The 17,181-nt window shown below is 39.5% G+C and overlaps 4 protein-coding genes across 12 annotated transcripts in view; 2 read left to right on the forward strand and 2 right to left on the reverse strand.

Moving 5' to 3' along the window:
• Positions 1-296: 296 nt before the first annotated feature.
• LOC122765176 (gap junction beta-2 protein-like) lies at positions 297-3,952 on the reverse strand. Its single transcript, XM_044019303.1, has 7 exons — positions 3,944-3,952; positions 3,776-3,823; positions 2,966-3,137; positions 2,343-2,495; positions 2,042-2,190; positions 1,348-1,554; positions 297-715 (listed from the first exon to the last, which is right to left on the reverse strand). The coding sequence occupies exons 3-7, from the start codon at positions 3,134-3,136 to the stop codon at positions 619-621; spliced, it is 777 nt and encodes a 258-aa protein (XP_043875238.1). The 5' UTR covers position 3,137; positions 3,776-3,823; positions 3,944-3,952; the 3' UTR covers positions 297-618.
• A 1,925-nt stretch (positions 3,953-5,877) lies between these two features.
• On the forward strand, positions 5,878-7,713 carry sap18 (Sin3A-associated protein). The gene is made up of 4 exons (XM_044019127.1): positions 5,878-6,065; positions 6,744-6,853; positions 6,945-7,067; positions 7,435-7,713. The coding sequence occupies exons 1-4, from the start codon at positions 5,994-5,996 to the stop codon at positions 7,589-7,591; spliced, it is 462 nt and encodes a 153-aa protein (XP_043875062.1). The 5' UTR covers positions 5,878-5,993; the 3' UTR covers positions 7,592-7,713.
• An 895-nt stretch (positions 7,714-8,608) lies between these two features.
• On the forward strand, positions 8,609-12,607 carry rtraf (RNA transcription, translation and transport factor). The gene is made up of 8 exons (XM_044049575.1): positions 8,609-8,770; positions 9,646-9,770; positions 9,925-10,024; positions 11,075-11,155; positions 11,266-11,354; positions 11,739-11,807; positions 11,904-11,952; positions 12,070-12,607. Exons 1-8 carry the CDS (start codon positions 8,710-8,712, stop codon positions 12,222-12,224), a joined length of 729 nt encoding a protein of 242 aa, XP_043905510.1. The 5' UTR covers positions 8,609-8,709; the 3' UTR covers positions 12,225-12,607.
• A 98-nt stretch (positions 12,608-12,705) lies between these two features.
• The window catches only part of nid2a (nidogen 2a (osteonidogen)), a 44,782-nt gene continuing 40,306 nt past the window's right edge, over positions 12,706-17,181 (reverse strand). For all 9 annotated transcript variants that reach the window (XM_044049405.1, XM_044049399.1, XM_044049459.1 and 6 more), the window contains 4 exons: positions 16,828-16,985; positions 15,738-15,861; positions 15,531-15,643; positions 12,706-13,570 (listed from right to left, as the gene is read on the reverse strand). In XM_044049405.1, coding sequence (XP_043905340.1) covers positions 13,560-13,570; positions 15,531-15,643; positions 15,738-15,861; positions 16,828-16,985 — 406 coding nt within the window. In that variant the 3' untranslated portion in view covers positions 12,706-13,559. The remainder of the gene's footprint in view (positions 13,571-15,530; positions 15,644-15,737; positions 15,862-16,827; positions 16,986-17,181) is intronic.

The following is a 17,181-nucleotide window of genomic DNA, read 5'->3' on the forward strand; positions in this document are numbered from 1 at the left end:
AAATAAAAATAATGGTGATTACCTTATTAGCCATAATTGCATACAAGTAAACGTATGAGCACGTGGATATTTTTTTATTTTTTTTTTTTTAATCAGACATATAAGACTTTGTATTGTAGGTGTTTCTCTTAAAGAACAAAGAATATTATGTGGCAAATAAAAACTTAAAATCCTTTGAGGCCCACCTGCAATACCACCAAGATCCACCAGTGGGCAGTGTGAAACATGCATAACTTTAGACCATTTAACAAAGAAATAATGACATGAAACTTTATTTATTGAAGTACAGTGAGAATAGCAGTTTGAGCATCTAAGCTCAGTGATTGAAAGTGAGAAAAATAAAAGCATTCGTCTGCATCTGTGTTTCTACATCACTAAATCATTACTATACATCTGAATATATAGTCTGTACATAATCCTACTATACAACTGTATTAACAAAAAAAGAATCTATGAAAAACAAAGAGCTGAGAATCACAGAGATTCACTTGAGGTGTTGACATCTTCTCAAACCCTCAACTGGTGTCATAGAAAAATGTCCACTTTTACTTTTTGCTCCACCACAGCCTGAAATAAAGTCTTTCTCATGTGAGAATCATCCACTTTATTGCTGCTCCCTCAGTTTAAGACAAGTAACTTCTGGTTTGTCTTATTCTGCAGCTTCTCTCTGCTGGTTCTGCTGCATGAGGTTCTCTTCCTCTGACTCCTGAAACCTCTGAGACAGAAGAGAACAAACATATATTTAAAGATTGTATGCATTAATTCTCCATTAAGGCGTCATTATGGACATTTTTGTCCATTTGGGCAAATTTTTCCACTTGATCTTGCCATCATTTTGGATGTGTTAGTGCATATGGCATAATTGTTTGGATAGACCCTAACCCTAGATCAATAGAAAATTGACCATACTCTTTCATCACTGGAGGACAAAAATGTCCACTTCCAAAAACTGTGATAAAAACATTACAGATTCATATTTTTTCTCCTTTTTACTGCATAAACCTCTTAACCAAACTATCAAACATTCAGGGGGAATAAGCTTTGTTTCTGTTATCAAAACAACAATTGTTTTAACCAAGCAGCTAGTAATAAAGAAAAAATGGTACAGGTGACAGGTCGGGACGGCACAGATAGATCACAGGAGATTATTTTTGTAGTTTTGGTGCCAAACCATTTATTTTAGCTCTATGTGTATGTTTCAAATAATATGCATAAAGTTACATTTTAATAACAGAGATCGGGAATGAGGAAAACCAAATCTTATCAAGCATTTATGATTAAATAATGAAATTATTGATTTAATCTGCCGATTTAGCACCCCACTGTCTGACTGATGAATATTTCTACCTAGTGACAGCCTTGGCAACGAGATAGGCCAGCTCGGCCATGTTGAGGACAATGCAGATGGAGGACGCAGTGGCCATGAAGACGGTGAAGACGGTCTTCTCAGTGGGCCGTGAGATGAAACAGTCCACCATGTTAGGACACGGCCACTGGTCACACTGTACCAGCCGTGGCATCTGGAAACCATCATAGACCACATATAGGGCGTACCTGCACACACACATACACACACACACACTATGTTTTTATACCACATAGAATATAATATCATATTACCAGTGTTGTAATGTAAGTACAAATACTTAGTTACTGTACTTAAGCACACAATTCACGTATCTGTACTTTACTTTGTTATATTATATTTCTAGCAACTTTTACTCCACTACATTTCCACAAACTATCTTTGTTACTCGTTACTACCAAATAAAATCAGAAGAAGAAGAGTTTAGTAATGTCTGTGTGTTTATATAGCACTTTTCTAGTCTTAATGAGCTGCTTTACACTACAGTTTTCACCCATTCACACACACTGCAGCATGGGGTTATCAGAAAATCAGAAAATCATCAGAAAATTATTTATGATACTTAAGTACATTAAATGTTGTGTGTTTTAAGACTTTCACTTAAGTAATATTATAGAAAGTGACTTCAACTTCTACCAAAGTAAAAGTCTGGTAAGATACAATACTGCATATTACATGAAGCCTCCTTCAAACAGCAGCCTGAACACCAGGCTGCATGCGTATGTCCACCAGAGGGCGCCAGCTATTGGGAGTCTCCGTGTCTTCAGTGTCTCCAACTCTTCCTCCTGGCTTTTGTTGCTGAGGAAACCAGATCTACCAGACCCCTGGACAGCATGAAGACATGACGACACCTCCATTACAAAGCACAGCAAGACAAAACCAGACATGGGATGTTGTAAAATCATATTCTACATTTAACAAACAGTTGGTTGTGTATTTCTGGAGTGCACACACACACACACACACACACACACACCTGCAGCAGCCTCTTCTTGTCGCTGTGGTTCCGATAGGCCACGTGCATTGCAACCAGGAGTGTTGGTGTGGAGACGAAGACGAGCTGGAGACACCAGAGACGGATGTGTGAGACAGGAAAGAACTGATCATAGCAGACATTTTCACAGCCAGGCTGAAAAAACAGAGACACAAGGAGATTAGTCTGTGAATGAATGTCATTCAGTTAAAGGGATAGTTCTTGTTTTTTTTTTAAGGCCCATTTATACTCTACGGAGCATTTAGTCTGTACTTTGCGTTGATTGCACTGGTCATAGTGCATCTACGATGAGGGAAGAAACAGGGCAATACCACCGGAAATCATGGGGGTGTGCGTGATGTCAATAGTCCAATCAGTGAGGAAAAGGACAATGAAGCAAGCTACAGATGCAGTGAAACAACTATAAAACATGCCACCAGAAAACTGAGAGTGACTGGAGAGTTAGCGGCTGTTTGTTTGTGTGTGAATGTGCGTTGTTTCAGTCTCTCATGTAGATTACATAATGTGTATTAAGACTAAACATTAAACAGTTTCCACACACCATATTCCTTAGGGCAGAGATATGAACATGACACATGATTTCACTGACTGGGTGCCTTATTCACCTGTAGTGTGTTACAGGTGAAGTCAGACTGTTCATCTCCCCACACGCTCTCAGCGGCAACAACCAGCACCATGACCCGGAAGATGAAGAGCACAGAGAGCCAGACTTTACCCAGGCTGGTGGAGTGACGGTTCACTGCGAATAACTGAGCGTACAGAAGAGGCCAAGACATCCTGGAGAGACAGATGAAGGCATGAGACGAAAGCGTGAATGGATGTTTTCTATCTGCAGATTTTATGATTTCCTTGATCTTCACGTGTTAGAGTGACATGGATGGAAATTTGAAATAAAGTCAGCGGCAAAAGATGAAAGTGGAAGACAAAAGAGAAGTTTTACCGAGGAAGAGGATGAAAAGGAATGAAAGTAAGGAGGAGGAGGAGTCAAGGCTCAGTGCCAACATTCATGTGAATGGATGAATCTCTGTGGAGTGTCCAGAAGTGGCCCACTCCACGAAAACACACTGAACACACTGTACAAACCCACAGTACTATACACTGACTGAGTCCCTCTTTATTTAAATGACATGTTTATATACACATTCCATTTATACAAATGTAAATATGTATTGTTTTCATGTAAATAAACTTACATGTAAATAAATGCTTATTTTCATTCAGAAAGAAATTCAATGACATTTCTTAGACAGATATGACATATAAAACAATTTTACAAAGTAAATAAACGTGTTTAAATCATTGGAAAAAAATATATAATGACATGTAGACAGATATGACACATGTCATAGAATATTACAGTGTAAATATGTCAAATATGGTCATCATAATGATTGTAAAATGACTTATTTTCTCACCTTGTGTCTAAAGAGTCAGGTTGTTTGCAGAAAGATATTCCACATAGTCTTTTGGCACAAGAACACACACACACACACACACACACACACACACACACACACACACCTTATATAAATCTTATGGAATCAAAGAATGTAAGAATCAAATGCACCAAAGAACAGACAAACCTGCAGCATCTGCTTCTTTCCCATAAAGTCAAATCAAAGATGCCCCAAGTGCAAAGACAGCCAGAATAAAATGTGATGACTTCCTGTGAAGACTTTCAAAATAAAACCTCTCAGGTCACATTGTTATGTTTTACAGGACGAGACTAAACAATACAGGGGTAAACATACGATAACACAGTAAAGACATTTCAAGAAAATTCAATTTAAGAGTCACTTATGATAAACCAATAGTGTTGCCTTATTTCTTTCATTATCAACATGCAAAAGATGATAATAATTAAAAATCATTCATCTTAAGCACCTCATCTAGCCTCATAACTTAACTCTAATTATATATTTCTATGGACTTTTAAAAGTTAAATTGTTTCATTTTTTTGTTTTTCTCTAACTTTTGTTGCTATTGTTTTTACAACAAAAAACATGGTGTATTCTTACTAGGGATGGGTTAGGGTACTGTTTTTGCTGTTCAACATTTACAGTACAATACAGGGTTCCCATACAGCTGCACTAAGGTGTGTGTGTGTGTGTGCTGAGTCTTTTCAGAGCCAAACCATCACTTGGCAGCGGTCAACCTGCAGGACAGTGCAGCTCTGTGTGCCACTAATGGCTGTGACCAACAACTGTTTGCTAAAGTGTGGGAGCGCAAAAAAACATCTTCTTTGGTTCAAACTGTGGATCCTCACAAATATATGAACATTTTCAAGGCTCTAACGTCCAATCACAGCAGTGTAAAAAAACCCACAATGATCAGGATTACATTTGCTTTAGTTGAGGCCAGAGCTGAAGTCTTTGTATTCAAATATGCTTCTGCACAAGCAACAAGCTCAGAGGGCAGGAACACAGAGGTTTTGGTGATTCTTATGGAGTCATTAGGGGAAATAACAGTGACTCTGATGCATATCAGTGAATGGATATCAGTGTCAGGAGCCAATTCAAAGAGCCACTGTTTGATTTCTCAGGCAGGACGGGGTCACAAAAAGGGCTGTTTCAAAAAAGGAGAGAGGTAAAATGAAGCCAATTGTTGAAGTTTGCAAAGAGAAGAACAGAGGGGACCAGTGTCAGGAAACACACACAACCACACACACATACAGTAATGAGTGAGGGGGTGTACAGCATGTGACTAGTACTCTCAGCTCTGTAGGTGGACTTGGCCGGCTGATCTCGATTGCATACATCTTGGTGATTTCTTGAAGTTTGCCAATTTTCTCATTCAACACTGAATACTGTATGTGGAGACTCAGGCTCTTCTGGTATCAGTAATGTTGCTGCACTACATTATACAGAAAGCATTCAAAGGAATACATTTAAAAAATAAATACTTTTCCTTTTTTCACCCCACTATTTAAAATATAGCAACCTTTAGAATTATGTGCCGTTATGAAAGATACAGCTCATGACTGGACAAAATTCCATAAAAGTCAGACCAGTTAACTTCAGATTAGGTTTTACAGAACCAATCCTTGTTTGCCATTTCTGGACTCAAACTCCTGTAATAAAAAGCCTCTTAATAACATCATGCACAGCGTCTGCATTGCACATTTGTGAGTTCAATACTATTAACAATTTCTGCCATTGAAGGAAGACCGTAGTTCATAAGGAATGATTGTGCCAGTTGTATTGATGATTCACTGTAGAAGAATTGGTGTCTTCTAATGGTGAGACTGCTGCAGATTGTGTGAAACACAGTTGAACAGTTGCAGAAAAGAGAAAATATTTCCAGCCAAATATCTATTAAAATCAGAAATGTAGTCACGAAACACTGCAGATGTTGAAACCGAGGCAATAAGACACGGATGATAATGTTATTGGGTTTTCAATTAACTCTGGAGTCATTTTTATCATCTGCTCAATCGATGAATCAGTAATTTACGTTGTTTAAACACTCCGAAACACTAGAGGGCGATGAGTAAAAAAAAAAAAGATAGCGGAAACGGAAATACTATTTTTTTCTTCCTCCAGCTAGTTACGCTACGGATAAATCGTTAAGGCAAGGTAGTGGAAGTTTAGACGTACGTGCATTTAAAAAAACTCACATTTTAAAACAACAGCAATGGCTCTCGAGTCACGTATCACTCAGGAAGAGATAAAGAAGGAGCCAGAGAAGCCTATTGACCGGGAAAAGGTAAGAGCCCTTGTTAGCTTGTGAAGCTCATGAGCGCTAAGCTAATGTGCGAGTCTCCGGGCTATAATTTGCACACAAGTTATTTTCTCATTCAACACTGAAGAATAAAAAATAAACAACACATGACTTGCACACACATATGCGTTCAATTTAGTTGTAAATTGCTATTGTATGTAGTAGAGTAAAAAACAAGTTGAAACATATGCTCTGAAGTGTGCTAACGTGCGAGCTAATCATCGATTCGCATAATCCAACAACCAAAGACTACAGATGTTTGACCAGTACCATCCCCCATGGACTTTATATTTTAAAGCCATTTTATAATTATGTGGACACAGCATGGATGATTGCAGCTTTTGTTTACACCAGCAGTACTGGTACAATTTCATTCGAAACTCCTATTAAATGCAGGTATCGGATTCAGGCTAGGGGTGCACGATATTAGACTTTTGATACACAATTTTTTTCTGCAGCGATTATTTAGTCTCGTCTGTGCTGATAATGTCGCGTATCCCTAGTTCAGGCATCTTACTATGACGTGTAGTGGCTCAGCAATAAGTAAAACTCACTGGATCTTCAAATATATTGTGACCAAATCCTTAGTATTTTTCTTTGTGGGCCTTTTAGTGCCAGATCAGGTGAATTTACCAATAATGATATTAATCATTTCTGTTTTAGACCTGTCCACTGCTGCTGCGAGTATTCACCACTAACAGTGGCCGACATCACAGACCAGATGAATTTGCTCGTGGCAACGTGCCATCTAGTGAACTGCAGATATACACATGGTGAGGCGACATACTTTATAAATTTTTTTATTTTTTTATTTATTAATAGACAAGCAGCAACTGAAGCCTTTTGTGTGATTCTTTGTTTTAGGATGGATGCTACTCTGAAGGAGCTGACTGGCCTGGTGAAAGAAGTGTATCCAGAGGCCAGGAAAAAGGGGACACACTTTAGTTTTGCCATAGTCTTCCCTGACCCCAGAGCTAAAGCATACAGGTTGGTATCGTACCACAATGATTCAGGTTACTTGCTAATATAGATTATGTGATTACAAAATGAGTCAATAACTATTTTAGTTCACCAACGTGAGTGTTTTTTTTTTTTTTTTAAATAAATAAGATAAACTCAGCTTTTAAAATGTGAATATAATTTGGTTTCTTGCTTCTTTGCTCCATATAACAAAGAAATTATTAAAACTGAAAATGTTTGGTTTGTGGACAAAACAAGACATATGAGACCATAGGGATTTTAAGGTCTGGGAAACACTTGATCAACATTTTACGGACCAAACAATCAGTATTGTTAGTTTTGGGCCCAATTGATAATACATGTTGTGTTATAAAACTTGTCTCTCCCTCCCTAGGTTGAAAGATATTGGCAGTACAGTGTCTGGCAGGAAGGGTGCAGACGACTCCATGACGTTGCAGTCTCAGCGATTCCAGATTGGAGATTATCTGGACATTGCTATCACACCACCTAACAGAGCCCCACCCCTTACCACACGCATGAGGCCATTCTGAATACACACACATAAAGCAACACACAGTTCTGTTTTTCTTCCATCTCTGTTTTGCATCATCTTGGATTTGTTTTGCCTCATTTTATAAAATGTGAAGTGTAATAAAGTTGTCTTTTTTCCAGAGTCTGTTTCCTTTTCTTTTTAACCGTTTGTAAGGGCGTATTCACACCTATTTGTCTGTTAGACTCGGTACAATTGGAGGTTGCAACATTCAGCCAGTCAGAGTTTGCTTTCACACCGCACTTTAGTGAAACGAAACAAACCTGGCCTGAGGCAGCGCTGCAACAAGAGTTACTGAAGCAGAAGACGAGATGAAAACTCGCTCATCTATTGGTTAATGCAGGACAATTTTTGTTGTATGTGAACATGCCACACATTATGCTGCAACAATGGGCTCAGCCATTTCTCCCAGCTATCATTCTACACACACGTATGTTTTGGCTGTGTTTACCCATAATGCCCTGCGTTGTAGTCGGCAGCTGGTGACTGCATTTGGTTCAATAGTAGCGGACTGAGAACTATGTTTTAGGCAGATCAGAGGTGGGTTGCGCATTCACATCTCCCCAAACGAACCCTGAGCAAACGAACTAGGATTCTAATTAGAAAGGCTGGTGTGATTATAACATAAATTGGCTGCAAGAACTAGGTCTTAATAGTGTGAACATAAATCTAATCAGTGGGGAAAAAAACTGACCATTGGAAGACAGTCCAGATGAGATACCCTTATTACTGAAGACATGTCACAGCAGGGAAAAAGCACTGGTGTAAATAATTAAATGATTATATTTAATGTTGACAGGAATATGTGACAAGGGGCCTATTCAGTCAGTGTTTTAAAACCCCTTACTGAGTATTTTTAAATAGTATATTGTTTTGTTTCTTTTAAAACCACAACGTCTCCTCTGGTTAAATTAAAAGCTAAAAATAGTTTCACAAATGACCAGAAGAGGGCAGCAATACGGCATTGAAGCGTCTAGTCTGCCGCACAGTGCAACACAAGAAGAAGCGGCTGAGGGCGGCGCATGCGCAACACTAGACCGGAAGCCAGGAAAAAAAGCAAAAGAACTAAAATCATTAGCTACATAAAGCAACACTTTCTGGTCACAAACACGCACAGAAATGTTCCGGAGGAAACTGACCGCTTTAGATTACCACAACCCGGTTGGATTTGACTGCACAGGTGAGAAAACGGAGCTGCTGAAGTGGTTCAGTGAGTGAAACGTGGAGCCGGCTAACGTGTGTACCAGCGCTGTCAACTGTGAGGAGGCAACGTAGTGCCAAACTGTATTTGTAAAAATAGCACTTCAACGATAATGTGTTTCCCGGACACAATTACATCCCAAAAAACACTAGATTTATATATAAACTCATTCTTAGCACACCACAGTTGTATTCGGCTCTGCTAACTGACGGTTTTATTAACCTATTACCCATCTGTGTTGACAACTTTGACCAATTGTGTTGATTATAATCCCTTTACTGATCCATATACTGTACAACATGTATTTAATAACTGTAATTTAAATCAACCGAATTTTAAATGAGATGCCAGAAGTACCAGAAGCACTGCGAATACGCTATTCGCGTCCTGTGTTGAACTCAGTGAATCAGCAGACGTCAGCAGGCTTAAATTTACCTTGTGGCTCTGCACATCACATTGCGATTATTTCACCGATATTGTTATTGATAGGGGCTACAACTAACAATTGTTTTCATAATTTTTCATCGGTTTCATTTTCTCCATTAAGCGAGTAATCGTTTGGTCCATAAAATGTCAAAAAATATTGCTCAGTGTTTCTCACACCTGGAACTGATGATGTTCTCAAATGTCATAACCAATGTGATTCAATTTTAATGATTTTTTTTTAGTTATATGGAGCAAAGACACTAGAAAATACTAACATTTAAGAAGCTGAAAAATCTCGACACCGATATCGTGATTACGACTCTGCAGTCCCTTACCACTACCAAGAAAGACCATCTATACATTTACTCACTCACAATCTAAATGTAGCTGCTGCTCCAACTGTGCCTCTGTCCTTGTTCTCGGTCTAGATGAGACCCAGTTCAGGAACTGCATTGTGTGGCTGGAGGACCAGAAGATACGACACTACAAGATAGAGGACAGAGGCAACTTGAGGAACATCCCTAACTCAGACTGGCCCACAGCTTACCAGAAGGTGACACCAGTACCACCTGCAGCAGCTGCAGCTGCAGCAGCAGCACACTGCCAGTGTGTGCCTGACAGTCTCACCTGCTGTAAAGTGGTTCATGATATAATTATCGGTGTGTAATGTCAGCATCATCTCATTAGCATGAGTTGTGTTTGTGCAGTACCTGCAGGATCTCAACTGTCCATTCGGAGTTCAGGAGAAGAAGGAGGCTGTGGACTGGTTACTGGGTCTGGCTGTGCGATATGAATATGGAGACAACGGTGAGAAAAATCAATAGCGGAATAATCACAACGTATGTTACCCCACGTATGTGGGAGTGAAGTATTGTTTTTAGTGGCTCTGTGTGTCTGTCTGTTCGTGTTTCTGCACTTGCACTTGCCAACATGACCAACAGAGGCCGACAGAGGCTTGTTGCATGAATGGGGTGAAGTCTGCCCTCTCTTATTGCCTTGTTTTCGATGTACTGAATCATCATCAGCAGCTGCAGGGTTTGTTATGTGGCGCACGATCGCAGGCTTTCAGCAGTGCTGTTGCTAAATACACCAGACTCCTCTGTTAAATGATGAGATTTTAGACAATGGCTTGCTAAATGTTGGAGATTAACCCACATGTTCTGGATTGTTAAGTCTTTTAAACTGATGTACAGTTAGGCATTGTTCTCTTTGATTCTTGTGCCTCTTCCTGTGACAGCACTCTGACCAATCAGTGCCGTGCACAACAGTCTGACGACGCCACGCATATATACTTATCCGCTCAGCTCGCTTGGAACCTCGTCTGAGCAGTTACTAAAAAAAAGGACTATCGCTAATGGAAAAGCAAAAATAGCCGTGATGTGCCGTGACGTGCCGAGGCGAGTCGTGTCGCGCTAGTAGAAACACGCCATTAGTGTGAAAGCAGAGCTGGACAATAATGGCCAAAAAATGTTATCAACTGATGTTCAAATCAGTTGATGTTGATATTTACTGCAATAATACATTAATTACAAATTAATTGTGATTTAAAGAGTTCAGTGTTAAACATGTTGCCAATGAAGACATTTATATTATGATCATTTATAGTTTAATTATTGCCCAGTTGAAGGTGACATACTGATGCTGACCACAAGGTGGCGACATTGGACAAGGAAACATTTTTCCTAGTGATGGCAGCAAATCACCAGTGCTCTTTCTTTGCTGCGTGACATAGTCATTTTAAGATCTTTCTTTTTTGCTGAAAAACTTTGAGCCAAATATGTCATTTGTAAAGAAAATTAACACTAAAAATAAACCCTCGTGTAATATGTGTGAGTGTATTCTGTTGTTTGTCCTCAGTGGAGAAGTATAAGGACTGTCCGCCACTCGCAGCCTCCAGTAACAGCGACAAAGCAGTTGACCCTCTGGTCAACCTTGACAGTATGTAATGAAGCACGTTTCTTCAGTATTTTAGTTTTTGTTTTTAAATACTTTGTTCCAAATTGAATTATCATCTCTTTTTTTTAAAGCTTCTTTTTGTTCCCTTTTAGGTGATTCACCAGATTTCAAAGCAGGAGTGACGGCTCTGGCCAACATCCTCAAAGTTCAGCGACATGACGACTACCTGGTTATGCTCAAGGTGAAAAAATACAAATGTTTCAAAGCATATTACAGTAAAACTTATTTAAAGAATACAGGTTTTGTTGATTCCAAACTTGGAAATACAGCAGTGGTTTACAGTGCAGCCAATTGAACTCATTTTCACTCAGTCTGTCAATAGATGAGTGATGTTACAGTTAAAGCTGAATGATATTCTGTTTGTATGAAATCTTTTTTGCTTTAATCAGTGTCTTGAATCCAACACAGGAAAAGTCAAATCTGCCACTAATAAACCAAATGACTTCAAAGAGAGGAGTTTGGAGAGTGTATGGCTATTGTGATGAAGTTGAAAAGAATTTTATCTTGAAAAGGTTATAAATGCAGAAAAAAACAACAACAATAATTTGTTTTTTGTTCATGTCAGGCTATTCGTATTCTCATCCAAGAGAGACTTTCCCCAGAGGCCATCGCTAAAGCCAGCCAAAATAGAGAGGTAACTTTAAAAAGATGCAGATTTGATCCCCATTGACTTTTACCTCTTACACAGTTAGAGTTGATTTGACGATGTATATTTTCATCTCCACCTCAGGGAGTTCCAGTGACTTTAGATAAACACGTGTTGGGCTTTGACACGGGAGGTAAGCACTCGTTTTTCAACATTAACACAGTCTGACAAGCCTGCGGTCAGTGTCAGTGACACATGTATCCAACAAAACATGAAGGGAAAGTGAGAAGTCCTTGTCCTTTCCCCTCAGACGCGACCCTGAACGAAGCAGCCCAGATCCTGCGCCTGCTGCACATCGAGGAGCTGAGGGAGCTTCAGACCAAGATCAACGAGGCCATAGTGGCCGTTCAGGCCATCATAGCTGACCCCAAGACTGACCACAGGCTCGGCAAGGTCGGCAGATGAGAACGAGGATGAAGAGAGGGACTGAACCACGGGAGTTTTAATTTGATTTTGAGAAGAGTTTTTGTTTGTGATGGACAGAAATGAGTTGGTTTTCTCCGTTGTGTGAGTTCAGACAGCAGCTTGGAAATCTGGGCAAATGCTTTTTCAGATGCTGCCTCAAGGACAAGTTGACACCAAATCACACCAAACAAAAACCTGCTGCAGTGTGAAGTACTTGTTTGCAGTAATATGTTGAGTTATGGATTTCTTCAGAAAGTGTGGTTGAATCTTCTGATCCCCTTCTCGCTGCCATTATTTTCCGGTATTTAAAACCACACAAGCTTCAGAAATGATCATTTTGAAAGTTTTCATTCACACAGTAGAATATAAATGCAGCGAAAACAGTCCGTCTCCTGTACTTCCTTCCTTCCTTCCTTCCTCCCTGTGTCGTGGTCATTCAAATTTGGCATCTTTCCCTCCCCCCCACACACACAAAAAAATGTGTACCAAATCACATTTTTATTGTTATAAATATCACATCTTATAAAAAGATAAAGATTTCAAATGTAGTTGATGTAGTAAAAAATACTTTTGCAAAAAAATAAAAAGTGTGAAATACAGGTTAGTGCAGAGAAATGTGGCTGATCTTTAGTCACAGTGAAACATCTGGCACAGCAGGCTGAGGGAAATGGATTACGCATAATCAGATTACAGAATATAACATTTGTTTAAAGAGGTTGGTATTTTTCGGGTGATGCAGTAATTCTGTTTCTTGCCGAGAGTCAGTATATCTGGACTTAAAATATGAAGCCAGAGTATTAATTTCCCATCTAACTCTTGTCAAGAAAATAGATTTTCTTTAGTTAGTCTTTAAAAGAAGATGATGCAGAGTCTAACAGCCACTGTAGCCACCTCACCAGAAAGAAAGAAAGATGCACAGTTTCACAGAAGAACTTCAGTTTCAACAGTTTGTCTTGACGCTCTTCACATCTGTCATTCTTTGGCTTTAAAAACACAAAAACCCATATTCGTACATTTAAAATCCAATTTCATGGCGTAGCTTTTATCCATAGAAAATTCACTTTAAAAAAATACACTAGAAAAAAAACTAAAAAAATGAGGTATAAAACAAATGTACACAACACTTATTTTGGGGTTATATCTTTAAGGTGAGATAATGGGGTCAGGGGTGTGTGGAGGAGTTTTCTCTGACAGTCAGTGTGACAGCAGGAAGCCATCTTGTGCCCCGTTATTCGCCCTTTTTCTCTGAGGGAACCTGGTGAGGTGTGGTCCTATCCTCTTTTCAGGAATCAACCCAGAATTTAGCACCAAAGGACTGCAGCTGCCCGCCTGTCATTAGTGGCTCCCTGCAACAGAGCAAATGCAAAGTTAGATGGCAAAATTCATTTCATTGCATCACATTTTATCAAAGCAACTACAAACCTCTTCCCTGGATGGAACGGTCCAGGTGGATATGAGGCAGTAAAGGTCTAATTTGCTCTTCCTGTGTAAATCCAAATGTGAAAGGATGAAAGCTTTACTGCTACAGTGACCTAATGACAGAACAAACAGACCCTCCATCCTGGGAAAAAAAGCCCTGCACTTAAAGCGTTATCTCTGTAAAGAGCATGTGTGTGTGTGTGTGTGTTCATGTATTTAACAATAACAGCTTTTAAGCCTCATACAAGCAGCCTGCAAACCCTTAACAAGTGTGTTTCAGAGCTGTCATCATGGTCACAATTACACCACACATCCACACCTTTGAAGCAAGCGCTTGTTCCTCAGTCTGAGGTCCTTAGAGTGTGAGAACACGCGGACGTGACATTTACAGCGACGCGCACACGTCGTCGTGAAACGGTTGAGAGGCAAATGAACAAATTGAGTTGTGTGCACACACTGACGTGAGCAGGTTTTTACGCTGCAGATGTGCGCAGCTGTGACAGCGGCATCTGCCAAGCTGCTACTTTAGGGATTATCCCATGTTTAAAAGGGGTACTTTGTACTTTAAATGGTGTTTAACACAAGACGTGACTTGAAGGCATGTGCAGACATCAACACATCAAACGTGACGCACACACAACACAAAACACAGGTAGAGCAGCACAGCTGTGTAATCATTGTTCTTTGGTCTCACGGAGACGCGCGCGGGTCACAAGTTGAGGGTCGCACACAGCTTTATGATCATTGCTCTGTCGTCATGGGTGTGTGCCAAATCAACACACACACACACACACACACACACACCTTGAGGCTTTAAACTGTCAAAGCAATAATGTGAAACTAACATTTAAGCTTTAATGGTTCATTTTATCGCTGCTTTGTTTTATCACTTGAAAATCAACCACAATGAAACACACATTTACACTCCATGTGCCATGTGTTGTATCTGTGCTATAGACCAGTCATTACCAGAGACTGGGACCTACAGATGGTTTGTGAGTGGATCATCAAATACATGTGCAGAATTTGTCCACTAACTTTACTAAAGACTTATTAAATAATGCATGCATACAATAACGCTTGGTGATAATATTAGATGTTACAGAAATGGTCGTAAAAATGGTCACAAACAGGGTTTGGATAATATAATAATATTCCAAGACAGAGTGATGACTGTGATACTGTGATGACTATAAACAAAATATCTGTTGAAGAAAACAGTTTTCTTTATCTAGTGAGAGATGAGTGTCAAATGGCTGAAAGCCTGCTGCCACCTAGTGGTCAGAGTCTGAGTGGTCAAGAATGACACACAGCTTCAAAAAACCTGTATCAAACCATGAGATATTACAATATTTGTATTTTTTTGCATGGAAATTTTGTATTAAATTATTTTGCCGTGTTTGTAATTTAAAAAACACAATATCACACTTTTCATTGTCTCAGGAAAACAGGCTCAGGGCTTGCATTGATGGTGATGGTTTGGTGAAGTTTTGCATGACGTATAAGGCTGAATTGTATTTATATTAAGCATTAATTATGCTTAACTTAACATTGTGTCCACTGTTGGTACATGTGATACGTGAGATTAGTGCTGCATCCTCTGCCAGCGCTCAGTGGAGCTACTACCACTTTTCTTCTGCTAACAAGCTGCAAATGCTACCATCTATAGGCACAGTGTGAGGAGTACAAATTTCCCGTGGACTTGAATGCAGCACGCTTCTCCACTACATCCCTACTACATAAAGTTCCCTGAGCTTTCTGTGCTGTAAGTGCTGCCTTCACATGAACGTGACACCTGGCAGGAGTTGACTGGTGCGATGATATCACTGCCTGTAACACCTTGAAGAGTATACCATATTATTACAACATACAATCCACCTATCTCACCTGATAGACACTGGGTAGTTGCTATGGTGATGCCGTAAAGGTGAGAACGCTGGTCAGGCAGGTATTCGTCCGTGAACTGACTGCCCTCTTTGCTCACTACGATCACACCGTCCCTGTGAGGCAGACAGACAGGTACATATTTAATTCAGTCATGAAAACAAGAATACGCAGCTCTAGTGAATCAAACGTGAACAAAAAGATGGCTACCTCCTCCAGTCTGTGTAGTAGAAGTGGTTCCTGTAGTAAACCATGCTGAATGGGTAGTTGAGGGTGGGGTGGATCACTCTGCGACCTGTGCCATCTGGAGATATACACTCTAAACGCTTTGTACCTGAAATAAAGAGCAAATACAATGTTTATAATGGGTGTTGAACATGAATAGGCATGTGGTTACACATGTTCATATTCTATTTCATTGAATATGTTTATATCTTATCCAAAAAAGTCACAAAAAGTGACCACACTACCACACTTCCAATCAGTATGTTTGGGTAGTTGTATAATTGCTTCAAAATAAAAAATAGTGTTTGTTGCCTTATAATCAGATTTTTACATAATAATAATAATAATAATAATAATAATGATAAAAAAAGAAAAGCAACATCCTTTCTGGTATGCGAAGGCCACCGCAGTAGTGAAGGGAGGGGTGTCTGCTGTCTTAAATTAGATGTCACTCATTTTTACACACTGGACCATTAAGGCAACCAAAATCAACAAAAATTAGATTTAAACCTTATAGAGCCGGGGTCTTAAACTCAAATGATCTGGGGGCCAGGGGCCAGCTAGTGTGGTCAGTGGAGAGGGTCAGACAAATGCAAAAAGAAAATCAACTCTTCAGTATTGGTGGACGATGATGTCACGATATCACATTATGATATAGTAGTAATGACATTCAAGATCATATTTTACAGCATTTCAAAGTCAATTTGATACAATTCACAGTAAAAACATATTTATGACGCAAAATGAATCTATAAATAACAAAAAACAGAGAGGAAAACAACATACAACTTTAAATAAAACACTAAACAATTAAATTCTGAATGTAATACCTTAATAATGTGATAAATATAACCTAATTTATTATCATAGTCATTTGCTAACAATTATTATTCATTATAACTTTAACGTAAATAGTGGGACATCTACATTTGGACTTTTAGAAAATAATAAGCTTCAGTTTAAAGAATAGAATTTAGTGAATTCATCTGAAATGGAAGGCGATGGTAATAGCAGCACTTTTAATAGCGCTACTCATCGTAGCAGCAGCAGTTTTTGACCGTGCAGCTGTGTGTACCTGCATCAGCCCAGCAGATTTGTCCCGACGAAGAGTCGTACGTGAGAGCGTTTGGCAGACCAATCCCGTCGGACACCACCACTCTGCGGTTCTTAGCGTCCACCGTCGCACACTCGATCTTCGGAGCCTCTCTGTTCCAGTCTGTCCAGTACAGAGTGCTGCGGGGGGATAGACAGCAACGATTGAGACTTTAGAACACGCTCTATTTGATTTTTCAGTGTTTCCAACTGTTTCACTTCATCTTTATCTTAACAATACAGAATGTGGACCAGTCAACCTGCTTATTGTGCAGACTTGTTTTGGAGCTGAGTGCTGGGATCTGGCTAATATAAAGAGACAAGAGGAAAACCACAC

Source organism: Solea senegalensis, linkage group LG2 (genome assembly GCF_019176455.1).
Source record: "Solea senegalensis isolate Sse05_10M linkage group LG2, IFAPA_SoseM_1, whole genome shotgun sequence".
Classification (NCBI taxonomy): domain Eukaryota; kingdom Metazoa; phylum Chordata; class Actinopteri; order Pleuronectiformes; family Soleidae; genus Solea; species Solea senegalensis.